This window comes from Parus major, chromosome 5 (assembly GCF_001522545.3).
Source record: "Parus major isolate Abel chromosome 5, Parus_major1.1, whole genome shotgun sequence".
Taxonomy (NCBI): domain Eukaryota; kingdom Metazoa; phylum Chordata; class Aves; order Passeriformes; family Paridae; genus Parus; species Parus major.
In genome coordinates this window covers 4,072,336-4,085,285 of record NC_031774.1, presented here as the reverse complement: position 1 = coordinate 4,085,285, position 12,950 = coordinate 4,072,336, and the positions used below count along the sequence as shown (strand labels likewise).

General features: G+C 48.3%; 2 protein-coding genes and 1 long non-coding RNA gene across 3 annotated transcripts; 2 read left to right on the top strand and 1 right to left on the bottom strand.

Annotated features, from left to right (window-relative positions):
* The first annotated feature begins 1,213 nt into the window (after nucleotides 1-1,213).
* LOC107205581 (epidermal growth factor receptor kinase substrate 8-like protein 2) lies at nucleotides 1,214-2,612 on the top strand. Its single transcript, XM_015630133.3, has 3 exons — nucleotides 1,214-1,438; nucleotides 1,851-1,983; nucleotides 2,347-2,612. Exons 1-3 carry the CDS (start codon nucleotides 1,269-1,271, stop codon nucleotides 2,416-2,418), a joined length of 375 nt encoding a protein of 124 aa, XP_015485619.1. The 5' UTR covers nucleotides 1,214-1,268; the 3' UTR covers nucleotides 2,419-2,612.
* A 1,468-nt stretch (nucleotides 2,613-4,080) lies between these two features.
* On the bottom strand, nucleotides 4,081-8,041 carry LOC107205583. The gene is made up of 3 exons (XR_004497854.1): nucleotides 7,953-8,041; nucleotides 7,014-7,222; nucleotides 4,081-4,215 (listed from the first exon to the last, which is right to left on the bottom strand). It is a non-coding gene; the product is annotated as an uncharacterized LOC107205583 (long non-coding RNA).
* Nucleotides 5,718-12,339, top strand: TALDO1 (transaldolase 1). The gene is made up of 8 exons (XM_015630126.3): nucleotides 5,718-5,961; nucleotides 8,025-8,148; nucleotides 8,556-8,663; nucleotides 9,233-9,364; nucleotides 9,796-9,971; nucleotides 10,097-10,294; nucleotides 11,421-11,566; nucleotides 12,078-12,339. Exons 1-8 carry the CDS (start codon nucleotides 5,865-5,867, stop codon nucleotides 12,108-12,110), a joined length of 1,014 nt encoding a protein of 337 aa, XP_015485612.1. The 5' UTR covers nucleotides 5,718-5,864; the 3' UTR covers nucleotides 12,111-12,339.
* Nucleotides 12,340-12,950: the final 611 nt, after the last annotated feature.

Here is a 12,950-nt window from a genome sequence, read left to right as displayed (position 1 = left end):
ATGACTCTGTTCATAACACTGAGTTATTCTCCACAGTCCTCAGGAGTTTCATGGGGAAAGTGATGAAGTGTCACTGGAGTTTTCATAGAATCACAGGATGGCCTGGGCTGGAAGGGACCTTCAAGCTCATCTCATCATGAGTGTGTTGCTCGCTCCCAGTTTGTGCTTCCTGCCACTTCTGTTCTGCTGTAGAGCAAAGCCTGGAGCTCTGGGAAAAGCAAATTACTGACTAGAAGTAGCTGAGAGGACTGAAAAGGTCTCAATCCCAACTCTCAATTGTAGATTCTCACAGATCTGTCCTTCCATATCAGGCAACAGCCAAGGGGTGATGGAAGGAAAATAAATGGCAGCACAGGGGTACAGGAAAATGGGAACGTGGTTCTCGGAAACGCAGAGTCCATCCCCCTGACCTCTGCTGCCTCACAAGGGCTGGGATTTTCCTCTCTTGCTGTGAAGTCTGCAGGGCAGTTCCCTTATTTCACCAGCCCAAAGGGAACTAAATAATTCAAACCCAGAAAATGACAAACAGAAGCAAAACCCCAACACCAGCCCTCAGGGAACGGGACCCTGTGCCTTGCCACCACTTGAGAGCATTTCTGGGAGCAAAGAGTGTCAGATCAGGTTTAGACCCCTGAGCACACCTGAGCAGGAGCTGGTGGGTGTTGAGGGGTTTTATGTCCTTTGAATGGAGCAACAGGAATAGGATGAGTTAGAAACATGAGAAACAACTTGTCCCACTATAAATTTGTTCACAAAACAGGTGAAAGTGAGGTTCTCTCCCCAGTCATGCTGCAAGAAACCATAAAGCAGCTTTTTAGATCCCTCGGCTGGGATTTTGTGATTCCTCCTCTCCTGCAGAGATTCATCCTGCAGAAGAACTGCAGAAATCCCAGTTTCTCCCAAAGAAAAAGTGAGGTTTCAAAAGCTGAAGGGAGACTCTTGGTTTGGGGGGAAAGGGGAGATCCTCCAGGGCCCTCCAGCCTCCAAAACCACAGTGATCTCCCTGTACACGTTTGTTCCTGATGGTATTCTGAAGGTCCAAATGTCATTGCTCACCCTATTGCTCCAACAGAGCGCTTAAGCTTGTTCTTTAAAACTAAAACACAAAAGTAAGCACTTTACTGGTCTGTATTACCAAAGCTAATAAAAATGCTGAGCCAGATCCCCATTTTCCTTACAGTTTCCCCACAAACACATTCATTTCATGGGATTTGTGACTGAAGAACTGATTTCATTCCCCACCTGTTTCTACAGAACTTATTCACCAAATGGATGAGCTGAATGACGAGCTGCTGAAGAAGATCACAAACAATAAAATTCAGCCTCCCCACAGGAATTTCAAAGTGGAAAAGCCTCAGCAAGTTTTTGTACCCCTCACCATTGAATCCAGCACTGAAGAAGTCAAAGCCTGGCTGGAGGCCAAGTCATTCAGCAAAGAGTAAGATTTGCTCTATTACCTCGAGAAATGCTTGTCCTTCCCTGGAGAAGAGCAGGGGAGGCCGCTGGCACCATCTCACCTGGGACAAGTCACTTGGATTTACACAGAGCCTGTGCTGCAAATTAGATTTCAACCCTATTCAACCCAGGCTCTATAACCAGGATGTTCAGAGCCCAAACTCACTCCCTTCCTCTTTTATAAACATTTTCTTGGAGAAAAATAATTAAGGAACTAAACCCACAGCCTGACATGCCACTGGAATCACAGCTGGCACCCTGGCACAGCCCCAGGCCCTGTGATATGGTCCCAGTGCAGCTCCCAGCCTCCCATCTCCCTCCTCCCTCCACTCCTCACCTCTGGCACGAGGCCACGTGCAGCACAACCATCATCTCCCCACTTTGTGTCTCCCCAGGACCGTGGAACACCTGGGCATCCTCACCGGAGCTCAGCTCTTCTCCCTCAACAGAGAGGAGCTGAAGAAGGTGTGTGGTGATGAGGGAAACAGAGTGTACAGCAAGATCACGGTGGAGAAAAACCAGCTGGAGGTAAGTGCTTTTTTGGATAACTCCTGCTGGAATGGGGGGCTGTGGGGGTGAATGGACACCAGCAGTGTCAGACAGTTCATGAAACAGCCATTTTAAGAAAAGCAGCTGGAAAAAAAAATGAACAAAACCCAACACAACCAAAACCCACACCAGCAATAAAACACACCTAAAAATTCTGAAGTGTCTTTTAAGCAAAATGGCCCCAAATCCATAAGATCCCCTGTTTCCACTAATTCATCTGCTTTTTACTGATACCAGCTATCCCTCTGCAACTAGCTCTACTCCTGCAGCATTCATTAAATACTGTAATTTAACTACAGCTTCAAGTTCAAATCCAAACTTCCTGTTTTGTTTCCATTCCAGAAAAGCAGAGGAGAGTCAGAGCTCCAAGAAATCATGAAGCGCCGCCAGGAAAGGATTGATTCTGCTAATTAAAGTCTCTCTGCTTTATTTCAGCTCTTAGCCCTAAGTAGTGCAGAAAAAAAGGGAATGAAAGCAATGATTCCCGGCCCGGGCCGGAGGCAGCAGAGCTCCCCTTGGGGTCCAGCTGCCATCAGAGTGACAATTCCTTGAACACTGTTGGGAAGGGTTGACAATAAGACCATGTCCCACTGGGAAAGGTGTTTTAATTTTGCATGAAGTATTTTTTTTATAACTATATATTTTATACTGAAATTTTCCGTGCATGCGATCAGAGCAGGATTCACACGGGGCTGAATGTAGACAAGGGCTGGATTCAAACAAAGACTCCCAGAGCTTTTCTCCGAGGGCTGTCCCTGCTCCAACCCCCTCGCTGGCAGAGCAGGCGTGGCACGCAGCACAGGAGAGGCCAGCCTCAAGGCCTGGAGCCTGCCCCACGGGAATGAGGCTTTGGAACCCTGCAGTGGTTTGGGTTTAAGGAAAGGACATTAAAGCTCATCCTGTTCCACCCCCCTGCCGTGGGCAGAGACGCCTTCCACAAGCCCAAGTTGTTCCAAATCCTGTCCAGCCTGGCCTTGGACACTTCCAGGGATGGGGAGTCACGACCTCCCTGGGCAACCTAAGGCAGCCCCATTTCCATTTCCTCCTCAGTGCAGGTGTCCCCTGCTGCCCACGAGCCCAGGCCTGGTGACAACTCCCTGTCCTCCTCCCATCCCCCTGTGCCCCCTCATTGGACAAGGCTAGAATGGCAACACACATTCCCAAAGTCTGGCTGCTTCCTTAAATCCCTGGACCAGTTAGTGCTGCCTCTGAACAGCTGAAATGAGCTCTCAGTGCCTAGAAACGAGCAGGAGTGACAGACAAAGGGATCTGAATGTGGAAATAGGCGAGTTCCACCTGCCCACCGCTGCTGATGCAGAGGCAGGGGCTCAGGGCAGCTGTGCAGCCCTTCCCTGGGGCACTGATCCTGCACTGGAATGTTGTGGTGTTGCCAAATCCAGCCTCAAACCAGGACACGATAAGCCCTGACCATTTGCTCCCAACCCAGGCACACCCACAGCCCTTCCTGGGGTGTTGGTCACTCATCCCCCACCTTCACGTTTTCACTGCAAAAATCAGCTGAAATGCTGACACATAAATGGGCACAATGCTCTTGACTTCCTGTTTTCCTTCATAAAGTTATGTGCATTTGTATATAACAATCTGTAAATAGGGGTGAGGAAAATCTCTCTCCCTAGAGGCAGAATTAGTGATTACACTTCCCAAATTTACTCACAGTCTCAAAACTCAAGCAAGCAGCGTAGTTCCTGTCCACAGCAAGTCTGGCACATTGCATTTCTATCTCTATTTAACTGACAGACCAACCTGATTGCAAAGCAGTGAAGCAAACACAGCTCCAGAGTTGCCCACAGCCCAATGACAGTTGGGTTTTCTCCCTCAGCACGAGCTGAGTCTTTGCCCAAATTTGTGCCTGTCCTTGCACATTTAATGGAAAAAGCTTTAAAACAGCACCTGGGGAACTTGTGTCTAAATCTGACAACACCAGTGCACCTCAGTTCTGGCTTTATTCTTAAGTGTCTCCAATGGATAATCTGCTTTCTTCATTTGAAAGAGGGCACTGCTGGCACCAGCAGAATTAGGGTGCAGGCAGGGGAGGAGGATCCTGGGTTTAGTCACAGCCCTGCTGGGATCTGAGATGGGCACTCACCTTGTCAGGGAGGGATGAAGAGGACAATCCTCCTGAGAAGCCCTGGCTCTGGATTAGGGTGGAGAAAGGAAGCAGGATGGCAAGCACAGGAGGCAAAAAGGTTTCTAAAATGAAAATAAAAAGAAATGTTGAGCTAGGACACACCACCTTCTAGTCCTGGGGCATAGAGGAAAGAAAAATCACAGAGAATTACATTTACCTGGGATTCCAACAGGAGTGTACACGACAGCTCTGTAAAGCTGGGAGCCACAGGAGCATTTCCTAAAACAGATATCTCAGCAGACCTTATTGCAGAGGTCACTTTTACAAATTTCCATGTGACTGAGCTGTGCATCTGTTCTGTTTATACTGCCTGCAGACACTGCTATAAAGTACTGTACATTGATGTAACTGAGCGAAGGAGACAATGATATAACCATGCACTGTACAAGAGTTATTAAAATAGCTAAGTTATACTTATAAATCCATCTCCGTCTCTTTAACTGGGTTTTCATAATGGTTTGCCACTGAGAGTCTCAGAAACTCAGCAAAATGTCTGAAACCACATATTTCCTTTTGGGTTTGGGGACTGACATTCAACAGGAAGGATGTTATAGCCTGGATAGCTGTGTTTTAAAAACAGAGGTGAAAATCTCGCATGTGATAAGAATTAAGTACCAGAAAAGCTGTGAGCTGAACTCCTTGTCTGGTCTAGTGGAAGGTGTCCCTGTCCATGGCAGGGGGTGGAACTGGATGGTCTTTAAAGTCCCTTCCAACCCAACCCAGGCTGGGAATCTGTGATTCCATGACTCACAAGAGAGGTTCTCCTATTCCTTGGCAAAGAAACCAGAGACAGTACGAACCTGTATCCTACACAGTCAGAACTGAAACGGGACTTAAACCTCAAGCTTCTTTACATTGTCCTTTCTTGGGCTGGGCAAAGAATGAAAAGGTACAAAAAGCACATTCTTGCCTATCAGGAAGGGGAACTTCTGTGGCAGCTGTCCCAAGTGGAACAATACAGGGAGGGAACAGCAAAACCCCATGACACAGCCAAACTACAGATTCTCCAACCCGGCCATCTGTCTCAGGGAAACAACAACACTAACAAGACCACCTCCTCTGCAGCCTAAATGAAGTTTAGACAAACCAAGAGCCCAAAACACCTGCCGTGCTGGGTCGGGGGCTCTCTCAGCGGCTGGAGCTGTGGCCGTTTCGAACTTTGGGGCAGAGGAGGGAGCCCAGAGCGCTGAGCTCTGCCGCGGGGCAGCACCGGCGCGGCTCCGAGCCTTCCCTCACGGCCGCCCCGCTCAGGGCCTGCCCGCCGCCATCTTGCGGCACCGGCGGCGCCCGGGCCCCGCGCGGCCATGAGGGACGGGTGGCTTGGGGGAGGGCCGGGCGCCGTGCCGGCCGTGGGGAAGACCCCCGAGGGGTCCTGGGGACCGGAGATGCCGGGGCCGGGAGATGCTGAGGCCGGGAGACCCCCGGGCACGCTCCGCTGGTGACAGCGGCGGCGCCAGGGTTGCCAAGGCGACCACCCACCCCGACCGCCAGGCCCACGAACCAGCCAATCAGAATCTTTCTCTCTCCCGCTGCCCCGCCTCGGCCCCTCCCGGCCGCGTCCGACTTGTGTCCGCGCTGCTGATTGGCCGCTGCCGCCCAGCCGGGCTGGGATTGGCGGCGGGAGCGCGCGGGCCGCGGGTGCGCGCGCAGGTCGGTCCCCTCCGGGCACGCACTGTCCCTTATAGGCGCGCGAGCCCCCACAGCCGCGGACATGTCGGTGTCCCCCGTGAAGCGGCAGAAGATGGAGTCGGCGCTGGACCAGCTCAAGCACCACACCACGGTGGTGGCCGACACCGGGGACTTCAACGGTGAGAGGCGGCGCGAGGGGATCCTGTCACCGCACCTTCTCCTTAGCCCCCTCTCCCGCCCCCCTTCACGGAGAGTGGGCGCGCCCGGCCGAGGGGGCGCGCGCTGGGGGGAGCGAACCACCCTGCGGGCGCAGGGGGGGGCGGGGGAAGGCGCTCGGTGGCGGCGCCTTGGTCCCCGTGCCAGGGCAGATCCCGCCCAGGCAGGACGTTTTCCAGACCCTGCCGTGATCTCCCAGTTTGCCCTCCCTCGAGTGTGCCCTGACCACCACGTTCAGCTCTGCGTGCTGGCAGGAAGAAGAGCCAGGCTCTGCTGTGCTAATGAATTCGGGTTTTCTTCCAGTGACCTGTCTAGGTCTGGGACTTGTTCGGGTTTTTTCCAAACTCACGACAAGGGAAACCCGGTCCAATGGAGGGTGTCACTGCCCGTGGTAGGGAGTGGAACTGGACAATTTTAAAAGTAGCTTCCAACCCAGTCATTACAGGATTCTGTAAAAATAAAGCCAGTGGTTTTGTTTCCCTTATCTCCTGAGAATGAGCCAGCACACTCCTTTCTGAGAAAGGGAGGTGGCCTTCGTTAAAAAGCCACTTGTTCCCAAGCTGTCACTGCCTGGCCCAGCATGGACAGGGAGCCTGCTCTGTCCATCAGAGCCAAGAATTCCCTCCCTGGGTGTCTCTGGGCTGTGTAGAGCAGACCTTCAATCCTATCCTGTCCTTTCCTCACCCAGGCCTGCAGTAATCCCTCCATTGCTTGCCTAATCCTGATGGTGTAACAGTAAGCAATCTTAAATGGCCACTGTCAAATGTCTTAAGAGTACTAAACTTAAGGTGAAGAGAGCAAAGGGGTGGCAACAGCTCAGACACAGGAAAAAAACAAACCTCCAGGATGGCCAAGGTGGTGTTTGTGTGCAGGCAGCAGTAAGGATTGTCGAATATCCCACAGGGATCATCGAGTCCAGCTCCTGGCCCTGCTCAGGACATCCCCAAGTTGTTTTTTGGGCTGCTTTTATCACCTGGGGGTTATCCTTAGAGTTGTAACAAGGCAAGAGCCTTACCTGGCTCACTCCTGGCAGGTTAAACATTGGTGGAGGTGAAGGTGGTTGCTGCTGTTGTTGGTTCCGTGGTGTTTGTAGGTGTCAGTACAGAACAGAGTTTCACTGATGTGCTGCTCTGCTTTAAGCAGTACCCACAAGCAGGGTTCTGAAGGACCTGTTTGTATGGAGTGGACCTCTCTCCAAGATCCTGATCATTGTCTGGGAGGGATCTATGGAAAAACAAGGCTTATTTTTAGTACAGTTGTTCTCTCTGACTTGAGGTTTCATCGCTGTGCAGAAATGCCAAGGAGAAGAGGCTGGTAACAGAGATTTTGGGTTTTTTTTTTACATTTTAACTGCATTGTTGAAACTGCTGAATGGCTTGCAGAGACTCTGCCCTATTTGTCCTGGTGCCAGGCTGTGATTACAGCCAGACAATGTATGCCACAGCCTGCTGGAGCAAAACCTGGCATCACACCTGGAACAGGCGTAGTCCAGGGCTTAGGGTAAGACCAATGGTCAAGTGTCTTCCTGGTAGGACAAGGAAGTGAGAAGAGCAGATACTGAGAAACTGCAACGGTTTGGAAAAGGTTTAAAAGCACTAAGAAAAGGTGCAGGAGCCTCACTGTCCAGGCTCCATCAGTTGGACACAAACAAAAGCCTGAATTTCTGACTGTTTGAAGGGAAGGTCCCCTGTTCTTTATTCCCTTCTGTGATTCCTGGAGCTCAGCTATGCTGGTTGGGAGGAAGTTTGGAAATTAGTACTACTTCTCTCCATCCATCACTTTTACAGGTTTATACTCTTGGGCAATTTCTGTAGTTTATAAACTTTAAAGTTTGCTGGATGTTGTGACTGCGGCCCAGTTGTTCTGTGCTCTGGCACAAACCAGCCTTCAGGCAGTGTTTAAACACCACTCGGTGCTGATGTGCTCTGTCATTAACAAGCATTAACATTCTCACCTGGTTGAGCAAAATCCTTGTGATTTCTCAGTCTGGCTGGCTGTTTCAAACAGGCTGGTTTTCTTTCCTTAGCCATAGATGAGTACAAGCCCCTGGATGCCACCACAAACCCCTCCCTGATCCTTGCTGCTGCTCAGATGCCGGCATACCAGAAGCTTGTGGATGATGCTGTTGCCTACGGGAAGAAGCTTGGTGGGTAAGTAAAGAGGGGTTTAATCTCAGCAGACCTATATTTAAAGTGCCTTATTTATTCACAAGCAACCTACTGGGGTTTCCCCATCATGTAATTGTGGGTTTGTCTCCTCCTGCCCCAAAAGGCCTCAACACTCAAGAGAAAAATTCCTTAACCCCATTCCAGATGTGCTTTTAAGAAGTGCATCCCAATTTCCCAGCTCACACCTGCCCCTCCTTGCTCAGGAAAACAACAGCACTACAGGAAGGAGTGTCCAAAGGCTAAGCTTGCTGGCAGGACAGAAGTGGCTCATTTGAACTCTGGAATTTAATGTTAAATGGGCTGTGAAATTTGATCTTCAAATCCACAGCAAAGTGAAAACTCACCTTTTTTTTACCCCCATAAATACTTTAGCTCTTTGTGGTTTTCAGGTCTGAAGAGGAGCAGATCAAAAATGCATCTGACAAACTTTTTGTATTATTTGGAGCTGAAATCCTGAAGAGGATACCTGGCCGTGTGTCCACAGAAGTAGATGCTAGGTTGGTTCTTTTTCCTCTGGTTACCCTGGATATTTGTAACTACAAAAAGTGACCTTGTGTGAGTTGGAGGAAAAAAAAAATCTTTCTCCCCTAGAAGACTAGCAGGACTTACATTATTAATATTTAAGAGTGTGGATTTCCCTTAGTTTGACTAGAACTCTGTAACAAAAACAAGTAGCACTGACCTTGCATTTTCATAATATTCCTGTTGCTGCTCAAGCAAGGGAAACCTCACACTTCCAGTTGTAGTTTTGCTCATGCTCTTCTATGTGATAATAGCTGCTCAATTTAGTAAGAGATGCGTTTGAACAGTTTTTTCCAAGACTCGCACAGCACTTGGTTGTTAACTTGCTCAGTGCCAATTTTTGTTAACACTCAGCTTCTGAATTAATTATAAGAAGCTTCTTTCTTGAAGGGCTGACAGTCTAGGAGGGATCTGAGAACACAAACCTGCTGTTGGCACGTAAATGCTGATAAAACAGGACAATGTTTTTCCATGGGGCCCTGGGGAAGAGAATTTTAAAAGCAAAAGTAAACTAATTTTAAACAGTCCTGCTCTTGCCTCAAAGGTTGTCTTTTGATAAGGAAGGAATGATTCAAAGGGCCAGGCGCCTCATCGACCTCTACAAGGAAGTAGGAGTTGGTAAAGATCGGATTCTCATCAAGCTCTCTTCAACGTGGGAAGGAATCCAGGCTGGCAGGTAAGGCTGTGTGTGCCTGGTGTGCTGATTCATGGCATACTCCTGCCTGTCCACAGGCACTGACATTGCATTCTTCACTTGAATAAACAGCAGTGCCGAAAGCACGGCATGAGGAAGTCTGTCACGAGCACAGAAGGTGCTCTGCCACAGCTTGCTGTTGAAATAGGGAAAGTTTCTTCATACAAGGGCCAGGCCACAGTTTCCTGAAATACCCTGCTAAGCTGGCTGCATTTGGCCAGAGGAACAGCATTAATAAAGCAGAGTTTGACAGCACAAAACATTTGCTGTTAGCTGACAACTTTAAAGCTTACTGAGTGCATCCCATTCCTAAATTAACTCAAGGAATTCGTAGTTTGAACTTAGCTGCTCATTCCTGAATATGAATTCCGTAGGTGAGCAAAGTGCTGTTCTAAGCCAGCCTGTGTCTGCAGGGTTCTGGAGGCCGAGTATGGGATTCACTGCAACATGACCTTGCTGTTCTCCTTTGCCCAGGCTGTTGCCTGTGCTGAAGCTGGAGTTACTCTGATTTCCCCGTTCGTGGGACGGATCCTGGACTGGTATGTTGCAAATGGAGACAAGAAAACCTATGAGCCTTCAGAGGATCCAGGTGAGCACAGATTTAACACAGCTGCTCATTCAGTTTACTTGTAAAAATCCTCTTAAGGCAAAATGCCAGGTTTGAGCATGTTCTAAATAATCACTTTCAATAAAGTTTCTGGTTTCTACTTGTAGGAGTGAAGAGTGTCACCAAGATCTATAACTACTACAAAAAGTTTGGCTACAAAACCATCGTGATGGGCGCCTCATTTCGCAACACAGGCCAGATCAAAGCGCTCACGGGCTGTGACTATCTCACCATTTCACCCAAGCTCCTGGCAGAGCTCAGCAAAGAGCACGTCAAGTTAACTCCCACACTCAGTGTCAAAGAGGGTGAGTCCACTCCTGAGGGCTTATTCAGTCTTCCTTACTTCTGCAATATTGAGTCTGGGGTTCTGGTCAATGCTGTGGTGCTTGCTGCTATCCTGCTTTAGGGATAAAGCAAATTTCCAAGAGGAAATATTGTAGCCTCAGAAGGAAAGGCTGTAGCCTCAGTGCAATATCACTGCTACAATTGCTGACACACTGAGCACCAATTGGATTGCAATGGTTTGGAGTGTGCTTCCATACTATGCACCTCTCCCCATGGCACAGGGAGAGTAGAGGAAAGTTAATCTGCACATGCTCAGGATGAAATTTTACTGAACAGTAGCAAAGATGCCAAACTTGGTTTCATCTTAATCTCTAGACATGCCAGGAGGTGTTTTCCCTCCAGAAATCAGGAACAAATCAGACAAAACTGAGTGATTTGATCTGGTGACACTGTGCCATAATGGTTTGGACTCCTTGTTCCCATTACACTACTTCAAGGTCAGATTGGATAGGGCTTGGAGAAATCTGGGATAGTGGAAGGTGTCCCTGCCTGTGGTCAGGGAGTGAAACTGAATGGGCTTTTAGGTTCCTTTCCACCCAAATCATTTAAGGATTCTGTGATACTCTCCCTTTTCTGCAGCCTCATTAAAATGCTGGTTGACATCTCAGAAAGCAGTTTTGTGCACAGCTGTAGCCATGGGTTGCTGCCCACAGGCTGTTGCTGGCCTGGGAGCCTGCTATCAAGCGAGCTTTTGTTAGTTTTTGCCAAATAATCAAAGCCCTGATTGTTCAGAATATTTGCTTAGAATGTCTCACTGCTGCAGGGTGGTTGCACAATTCCTTAAAATAGGCCTGGAAGTGCTGTGCCATTCAGCAGCAGGTACAAGATAATGACACACACAAACACTGTGTTGAGATAAACTGATTTGTTAGGCTACCTTCTTCTTTTTCCTCTTTGTTCTCCTCCAGCCAGATCAGGAGCACTTTCAGTCTCACATCCCAGATTCTGCTCCTGCAGCAAGTCATACTCAATTTAAAATTTTTCCAACACTTAGAAATGGTCAGAGCTCAAGAGAATTTTAAGAAGTCTGAATTTGGTAAGAATCTGATCACCTGGTCTGTTTCTTTTTCTACTTCTCCTGCACAGCTCAGGCGTGTGATCTTGAGAAAATCCACCTGGATGAGAAGGCATTCCGCTGGCACCACAACGAAGACCAAATGGCTGTGGAAAAGCTCTCTGATGGGATCAGGAGATTTGCTGCAGATGCAGTTAAGCTGGAGAGGATGTTAAAGGTAGGTATCACACTGCTCCTGTGTACTGCAGCCAGCCTGGTGTGGCTGAGGATTAAGCAAGTCTGGTCAGGTCTTTTGACAGGTTATGTAGATAGGCCACCTCAATTCAGTCAGCTTGGTAAGCTTCGCTGCATGCCAAGAAGGAATTCCTGCCAGGTGTGAGCCACACCTGCAGTTTGAGGCTGCAGGACTGACAGCTCCTCAGGATAACTGTCAAAGTGAGAAGTCCCTCAAATCTGATTCTGAGCTGTCAGCAGCAGTACAAGACACAAATAATCTGCAGGTAGTGAGCTAGAAATAAATCATGTTTGTACTTGGAGGCACTAAGAGCGAGCAGATCTGCTGTCAGTCTTATGTCAGATTGTGGAGAGGCTTTCACACGGGATTCATCAAACTGTGTTTTCTGGGTAAGAAATACTTAGTATACCTGATCTAGGCATTTGGAGACTGGCAACTCCTTGCAGCATTCCCAAACTCTTACCCAGCCATGCTTTGTTTATTCTTTTTCTAGGAACGAATGTTCAGCACTGAAAATGGAAAATAAAAAACGAAAAAATAATAATCAGCATTTCCCTGAGTGCTTCAAGCTGAGGTGGATCACCTGAGGTTCAGTGGATGTACAAATGTCTTACCTGTACAAGTATCATGCTGTGTATGAATAGATTTCTGTATCATGATTTTTTTTTTTTTTATCAATTTGCAAAGGGACAAATGGAATTTCAAATTTTGTGGCACTTTTGTCAATACATGCAAATTAAAACCGACTTGCCTTGTAACGTGGTCAATTCACTGCTGCAGGAAACCCCTGATAGGACTTTAATTTTCAAATTCCTATTTGAAATTCCTAATGAAGTCTCCAGTCCTAACACATTGAAGAAAACAGTTTTTAATTTCAGGTTGTTTTAAAGAGCGAACACAGGTTTCACAAGCCCCTCTTGGTACAAAACCCACAAGTACTCCTTTGGGACACATATATATGTCAAAATACACGTGTACATTACTAGTTTATATAGATCCTGTTCTATGAAGAGCAGACAAGAACAAGTGATAGGACAAGAAGGAAATGGCCTCAAGTTGTGCCAGGGAAGGTTTAGATTGGATATGAATTTTCACTGAAAGCTGGCACAGCTGCCCAGGGCAGTGACTGAGTCCCAATCCCTGGAGAGATTTAAAAGGCACATAGATGTGGCACTTGGGAACAGGGGTAGTGGTGGCCCTGGCAGTGCTGGGGGAACTTGGCTGGACTTGCTGGTCTCAAGGAATCTCAGGGATTCATTCCATGTTTCTAAGAGATCCCTGCTTATATGTGGATGCAATTTGCTGTTTCCTGACAAAGTTGCCTGAACCTAAAAAGAGGGAGAAAAGGCAGCAGTGTGGCTCTAGT